General features: G+C 41.1%; 1 protein-coding gene across 1 annotated transcript in view; it reads left to right on the forward strand.

The window, feature by feature from the left end:
- CLHC1 (clathrin heavy chain linker domain containing 1) overlaps positions 1-5218 on the forward strand; it is a 115772-nt gene extending 110554 nt beyond the window's left edge. Inside the window, exon 12 of the mRNA XM_030196454.1 lies at positions 4895-5218. Within this exon, the coding sequence (XP_030052314.1) occupies positions 4895-5091 (197 nt within the window). The 3' untranslated portion in view covers positions 5092-5218. The remainder of the gene's footprint in view (positions 1-4894) is intronic.
- The last annotated feature ends 2989 nt before the right edge of the window (positions 5219-8207 follow it).

Consider the following 8207-nt stretch of genomic DNA (forward strand, 5'->3'; position numbering starts at 1 on the left):
CAAAATCCTGATTATATAAAGCCAGGATATGAATGTCTAAAACCATAGGCGGTCGGTGGCCCAACTGTTTGGGGAGGCTAAAGGGGGCTGGGTTAGGGGTGGAGCTTAAATCCATAATTGTCTGATAACACACAGAAAAAAATAAATAAATAAAAATAAGTCACAATTAATACCTTGTATTAAATTTAGATATTAGATATGTATCATATGTCAAAGAATAAAGTGGTTGCTCAAAGCATATTCTAAGCACAATCGCTCAACTGCAAAACACTATGCACAACTTTGTGCAAAAACACACTCAGAACCTTACTGTACCATAAATATTACACTGGGCAGAACCTAATACACCAATATACCACCCATACGTAAAATGCAGACTGTCAACAATATGAAACAAGGGATCATATCATCACAATTCTCATGTAGAGCCACAAAACACCCTAATTCATGTTTAATGTGGGATAAAATGCCATAAATAAGTAAATAAATATAAACTTTTAATGTTGAGCACCTGATTCTCAAAGAGGACATATTCCAAACACTATAATGAAAATAAAATGATCTTTTCTACCTTTGTTGTGTGGTTGTCCGATTCTGCTGCTATCTGTTCTCAGTGCAGGTCAGGAAGTCATTCTCCTTAAATATCTCCCTGGCAACCCAGCCAACCCCCCCCCCCCCCCCCACTCCCCCTGCTCTCCCAGCAGTAAGGTAAACAAACCATAAACCAATTTCTACAATTGGTTACACAAGGCTAGAGGGCTTTCACTGCAGCTCCTGCTGTGAGGATGGAGGTAAATCAACAATTTAACCTCTCAGAGCACAGCAGGGGAGGCTTAGCCTGTCCAAGCCTCTTATACCGGGCGCCTATGTCTAAAACTGAGAAATGTGCACCTGACCAGGGAGAATGGTATGAATATGTTTTGGGTGGGCTTAAAATATAGACGTTCATTCCCCACTGCAGAAGGGGAAGGAATGTCCAGGTCCAAAAAGATACATATTGGGAGTTAGACCTGCTACCTGGAATGTCCAGGGAGGTGTTTTTGACAGTAACTGTTTGCACTTATCCTGTATTAACAGCAAAACATAGCACGGAATAAGTGCAAAGCATTTGAGGTACATAGGGCATTTACCAACCTCACTTCATCCAGAACCCCCATAATCCCAAAAGCCATGGTGGTACACCCTCAAACCTATGTCTCCCCCTCCCAGCCCCCTGCTGGCAGGTCCAAAGCCCCATCCTACATCCCTACCAAGCGTTCTGATCCTCCTCCTAATCCCATCCCCATTTTGTGTTATTCCCCTCTCAGTCCCCCCATTATGTGTGATCCCCCTCCAGCTCCTCACCATTCAGTTCTGATCCCCCACACTCCAAACCCAGCCCCAGCCACAAACATAGTGGCTCCTCAGAGCCCTTCCCTCACCCACCCACCCCAACGCTTTCCACTCCACCATGACCTACCTGGGGTATAGATGGGCAGTGTCAGTGTTCCCAAGTGGCAGCAGTCCTCTCTGCTACTGCCTGGGATGGCACCAGGATCCAAGATAGCATTTAGATGGACACCTTCTAGATGGCAGAGGTGTCATCTTGGATCCTGGCGCCATCCTGGGCAGCAGCAGAGGGGGACCTCTTTCATACAACAATTCTGACATGACCCATCTACTTCCCAAGTAGGTCCTGTTGGGAATGGGGGAGGTTGCGGGTGGGAGAGGGCAGGTTTTGGGGGGCTGTCACTCTTATGTCTGGAATGGGGTTTGGTGTATAGGGGATCAGAACTGAATGGGAGGGCCAGAGGGGGATCATACATAATGGAGGTGGTTGGGTGACGCAATATGAATGACTGTTGCTATTGCACGACATAAATATTAGTATACTGTGAGATGGAGGTCTCTGTGCCTGCTGCTTCCCTGTCTATTTTTTGGACATGTTTGTTTCTAAAATGGGCATTCCTGCTGCACGTAGTGGCATAGAGACGTCCATTTCACTGTGCATTTTAAAACAGGTTCTACATTAGCAGATCTTGTTCTAAAATAATAGGGAAACTTTAGACCTCCTAACATGGAAGTCTGATTTCTCATTTGAATATTCTTTCTAATATGCCATTCCACATGATCACCGACATGCTGTCTCCCACAGCTATCTTGGGTTCAATGAGTATATAATCGCCGACGCAGTGTTATGATCAATCTATGGCTCTGCATCAGGGTAATAACACTAAAAAAAAAATATCATAAAAACTTCCTTCTAAAGCAAAAACAAACCATTTTCCAATATAAAATATAAGAGGTCCACATAATTTCTTCTGTCAATCTTCTGATTCAAAATGGTGCCAGGCTCAAATACAAATGTTTAAACAAATACACCAATCAGGTTACAGAACATATAATCACATAACAATGCAGTTACCCAGTGATAATAAAGGAAGCTACTCCATTTCTTCATTCAAACCATAAATCTGCAACGTATTTAAAGTGCAGATCCAATACTGCTCACAATATGCTAATTAATACGCTTTCCAGATCTCCACAAAATAGATGGGGGGAGAGCATCAATGATTTATCATCTGAAATTGGCAGTAGTATATTGCTTCTCTCTCCAACAAGCAACAAGAGAAGCATTAATGAAGTCAGCATTAATACACGGTGCATACCCTAGCCATAAATACTTTGCAGATTTATGGTTTGAATGAAGACATGGAGTGGCTTCCTTTATTATGACTGGGTAAGTGTGTTGTCATGTGATTATATGTTCTGTAACCTGATTGGTGTATTTGTTTAGACAGTTGTATTTTATCCTTTGAATAAGGAGAATTGACAGAAGAAATGATGTAGACCTTTCATTTTGCATGTAGGAAAATGGTTTGTTTTTGCTTTTGAAGGAAGTTGTTATGATTTTGCACTTTTTTCTTTAGTGTTACTGCCCAGATGTAAAGCCATAGATTGCTTGAAATACCATGTCGGTGATCATATACTTGCTGAACAGAAGATAGCTGCACCTATTTTATTTTTATAGAGGCAACTGAGGTGCCTACTTGCCTTTGTAAAATAGCCACCATGAATCAGCCCCAAACTGTACACAAATTCACATGTACAAATGTACACCTGCTCTGAAGAAGGTTTAAATGTGTGCATTCTATGCATGTATTTTGTATATTTTATAAGATATATGTATAGTCTCAGTTTCACCTAGGCAATGCATACACACATTCCTATATGCACGTATATGGCCATGCAGTTTTGTCAAAGGCTTCTTCTATGTGTAAAACTGGCTTAAATCCTTTACATTTGATGTATTATGCAAAATTTGCTGCTGTATACATGTAATATATAGATAGAGAGCAGTCCTACAAATAATTTTATATGTCTGAAAGTAGGCTTTCCCAGAGATGAGGTTGGGCAGATTTTGGAATTAAGGGCCAGATTTAGTAAATGGTGCTCAAATTTAGGTGCCAAGGAAAATCCATGCTAAGCACTATTCTATAAAGGGCATTCCAGGCTGAGGGCTTTTTCTTAGTGTACATGCATAACCTGGGAGATATAGAGGGGCATAATCGAAAGAGATGTCCTCATTTCAATTTGGACGTCCTCGCAGAACGTCCCGATCCAGGGGCGGGGAAACCCATATTTTCGAAACAAGATGGATGTCCATCTTTTGTTTCGATAATACGGTCAGGGACATCCAAATCCTTAAATTTGGTCGTCCCTAGATTTGGTCATCCCTAGACTTGGTCGTTTCTATTTTTCGGCAATAATCTAAACCAAGGACGTCCATCTTAGATACGACCAAATGCAAGCCATTTGATCGTGGGAGGAGCCAGCATTTGTAGTGCACTGGTCCCCCTGACATGCCAGGACACCAACCAGGCACCCTAGGGGGCACTGTAGTGGACTTCATAAATTGCTCCCAGGTACATATCTCCTTTACCGTGTGTGCTGAGCCCCCCAAACCCCCCAAAACCCACTACCCCCAACTGTACACCACTACCATAGCCCTTACGGGTGAAGGGGGCACCTAGATGTGGGTACAGTGGGTTTGTGGTGAGTTTTGGAGGGCTCGCTGTTTCCTCCACAAACGTAACAGGTAGGGGGGGGATGAGCCTGGGTCCGCCTGCCTAAAGTGCACTGCACCAACTAAAACTGCTCCAGGGACCTGCATACTGCTGTCATGGATCTGAGGCTGGCAATAAATATTTTTAAAGATGTTTTCTGAGGGTGGGAGGGGGTTAGTGACCACTAGGGGACTAAGGGGAGGTCATCCCCGATTCTCTCCGGTGGTCATCTGGTCATTTCGGGCACCTTTTTTTGTGTCTTCGTCGTAAGAAAAACACGACCAGGTAAAGCGTCCAAGTGTTCGTCAGCGACGTCCTTGTTTCTTTCGATTATGGGTCGAGGACATCCTAGTGTTAGGCACGCCTAAGTCCCACCTTTGCTACGCCTCCAACATGCCCCCTTGAACTTTGGCCGTCCCTGCGACGGAAAGCTGTTAGGGATGTCCAAAATCAGCTTTCGATTATACCAATTTGGATGACCCTGTGAGAAGGATGGCCATCTTCCGATTTATGTCGAAAGATGGGCGTCCTTCTCTTTCGAAAATGAGCCCAATCGACATATTATTTAATGCCTGCTCCAGAGTAGATATATAGTAAGTATATACTTGTGTCTATCATTGCTGGTTGCATATGGTTTTAGATGGGAAAGTATACATGTACTTTCCCTTTCCAAAACTGCTGCTTTTTAGATGTATTCCATCACATGCATGTATGTGACCGCTTCTAAAATCATCTGCTTGGTTTAGAGCTAGAAAGTTAATTTGTAATGCCAATTAATGAGAAGCCTAACACAAAACATCTCATCCAAACAGTAGTATTGATTGTAATATTTTTTATTTCTTCATCAGATGTATTGGAACAAGTTATTCTAAATGATGTTATCTGTACCCCAGAAGGATGGACAGAGATTGCAAGGGAGTGTTCAAATAATAACTACGTTGTCTTATCCGAAAAGATCATTTCAATCCTCAAATCACAAGATGGAGTTTTGGAAATTTCTTCAAGTGAGGAGGATGCAAAGATAATGGAGCATGTTTTTTTGTAATTCTCCCTCCAAAGCAATAGAGGGAGCTCTTGACATGTTTAAACTTACTCATACAGTAGCTGTAGGAGCAGAACAATTCCATGCATTTACAATGAAATAAAGAGCAGTATCAACCCAATCAAATATATTATGCAATTATATTTTCATTTACAATCATTACATTAACAGCATACATAGAAAATAAAGGCAGATAAAGACCATATCCAGTCTTCCCATCCATGCCATCTACTATCTCTTCTTCTCCCTTAGAGATCTTATGTGCTTATTCCATGCTTTCTTGAATTCAGATGCAGTCTTCATCTCCACAAGGAGGCTGTTCCATGCATCCATCACTCTTTTCATAAAGAAATATTTCCTTAGGTTCCTCCTCCTGAGGCTGTCCCCTTTCACCTTCAACCTATGCCCTCTCATTCCAGAGTTTCTTTCAATTAAAAGAGATTTGCCTCCTATGCATTTTTACCATGAGGGTATTAAATGTTTCTATCATATCTCTATTGCCTTTCTTACAAGTATGTGGTCTCAAAAATATATATCAGGTACCTCAAAAACAGTAATATCAAACAAAGGATCCTGCTAAACACATCTAAATATTTTTGTGGACCATCAGCACAGTGGGTGAATCCAATTTTTCAAGTGTGAGGCAAAACACTTGTACACCACACTCTAAATCCTCATCACTGAGGGAATTGCTTACTACTAAAGACTCGGCACTCTTTCATGCATTGAATATCCTGCATGAAAGAGTGCTGAATCTTTAGCAGTAAGCAATTCCTGAAGCAGCTATGACAGCGAAACATAGCACTATGTCAGACAGAAATGCCGCTTATGGATACAAGAGCTGTTTATCTTAAGCTCCCACTGTGTAAAGCAAATGCTCATTTGCTTTATTACTTATAAGAGACTTTGAAGATTTGCACTGAATGAAAGTTGTTACATATTGAATTTTATATATGCAAAAAATAAGGACTGATAAGGATTTAGAGTGAGGAGTACAAGCTTTTGCCTCACACTTGAAAGAAATTGGATTCACCACTGTTGTAATGGTCCACAAAAATATTTAGATGTATTTAGCAGGAACCTTTGTTTGATATTACTTTTCTTACAAAGTATACATGTTAAGGCCCCTGTTTACAAAGCCGCCATGCGGTACTGCCAACATAGCCCATTCACTTTGAATGGGCTGTGTCGGCAATGCAACGCAGCTTTGTAAACAGGGGTTAAGTCTGTCTCCATATACTTTATAACATAAACCACTGGCCATTTTAGTAGCTGCCCTCTGGATCAAATCCATCCTGTTTATATATTTTTATATTATTTCCTCCTCCCTCCATGCACTCTCCCCCACTCTCTTCCACTGGTTTTCTCCCTCTCTCTCTCCCTGCCATACTCTCTGTCCATCCCCGTCTCTTCTCAGCCTCTTCTGCTGCAAATTGGGTTTCCGTTAGCAGAGCTGAATTCCATATTGTGGCTGTGGCCCCTCCCTTCATTAGCCAATAGGAGTTGGCCTCCCTGCCACCACACAGTGAATGGTTAGGGTCCTGCCCTTCAGCAGCAGGGGTTGGGCTCTCTGCTGACACACAATGCAATTGTGTCTGTAGCCTTCCCTTTTTTATCTGGATGGTGTTGGGTTTCCCATCAGCACACAGTGTAACCATGGCCATCAGTGCCATCACAACTAGATCCATTTCAGAAGAATCTCCAAGTTGAATAAAGCCCAAGTGAGAACAAAAGAGACAGATCAAATATGAAAAATCAACATTAAAATTAAAACAAGTAGTAATAATGCTCAGAAGTGTGTGTGTGTGTGTGTGTGTGGGGGGGGGGGTTACTTTCCACACCCTTTTTCTGCCATCTCCACTCTAATCATGATGTCCCTGCTTATCCTTACCATTCCCACATAACAATAAAGCTCACTACTTACTCTACTCTGATGAATTGTGGTCAAACTCTCTGGATCAAGATGTACTTTTGAATGAACTCTCCTTCCTTTTAGAAACCAGTTATGTTAAACCTTTTCCAAAAGGGGAAATAGGGTGGGAATTTAATTTCAGGTATTTCATGGTCCCAAAGAAAACAGTGAGACTTCATCCCATACTGGTCCTAAGGGCTTTGAACAAATTCCTTACAAAGAGAAAATTTCAAGATGTTTTCCTTAGGCAGCCTAATCCTTTTCCTCCAAAAGGGAGACTAGCTATGTTCCCTGGATCTGAAGAATGCTTACACCCTTCCGTAGAGATATATCTAAGTCAAGAGTGCATTTTGAAAAGACAACAAAGAACCAATAAGCACAATGATCCAAGTTCATTAAAAAAAACTGCCCAAAATCTCATCTGAATCTGTAATCTCAATTGGAATTGAGATTCATGTAAGTTTTGTGCTGGTGATTTTATATATTTCCGCTGCATTTGATGTTGAATCATCAGTTTCTTATTTTACATTTTGCAAAAATTGGGTTGAGAGCTACTGTTTTAAAGTTGTTTAGTTCATTTATTATTGATAAAAGTCAATCAGTACAAATGAATGGTTGCTTGTCTTCTCCAGTTTGTGTGATGGCTAGTGTCCCTTAAGGACCTGCCCTGTTGATGCTGTTATTCAGTGTATACACTGCCCCAATTTATAGGTTTGCTTGCTGGCTTAGGTGTTCAGTATTGCATTTTCGTTGATGATGTACAATTTTTTCTTTCTGGTTATGCCAACACTATCTCTCGTCACCAGTGACGGCTAGATGTCTGATAATAGGCTTGCCATCAATGTTGGGAAATCAGAGGCAATGGTACTTGGGAAATATCATGTGAATACCTGTCCTGATAGTATGCAGGTGGGAAAGTATTTAAGTTGATGTTTCAAATACATTGTGTAGGTATTATCCATGATTCTTCTCTTGACGAGAGCTCAATTGAAGAAGTTGTGTTCAGCATTTAAGTTACATTGTGTAAGAAGATTGAACTATTTATTGTTGCCAGCTGACTTTAGAACAGTTTTGAAATCACTTGTGTTGTGTTGATTATTTTAATGCCTTATATTTGAGTCTACCAACTACTGCTTTGAAAGCCGTACACTTTTACAAAATTCTGCCATGTTAACTGGTGCTTCTCAATATGTTTATATATCATCAT

Source organism: Microcaecilia unicolor, chromosome 3 (genome assembly GCF_901765095.1).
Source record: "Microcaecilia unicolor chromosome 3, aMicUni1.1, whole genome shotgun sequence".
Classification (NCBI taxonomy): Eukaryota; Metazoa; Chordata; class Amphibia; order Gymnophiona; family Siphonopidae; genus Microcaecilia; species Microcaecilia unicolor.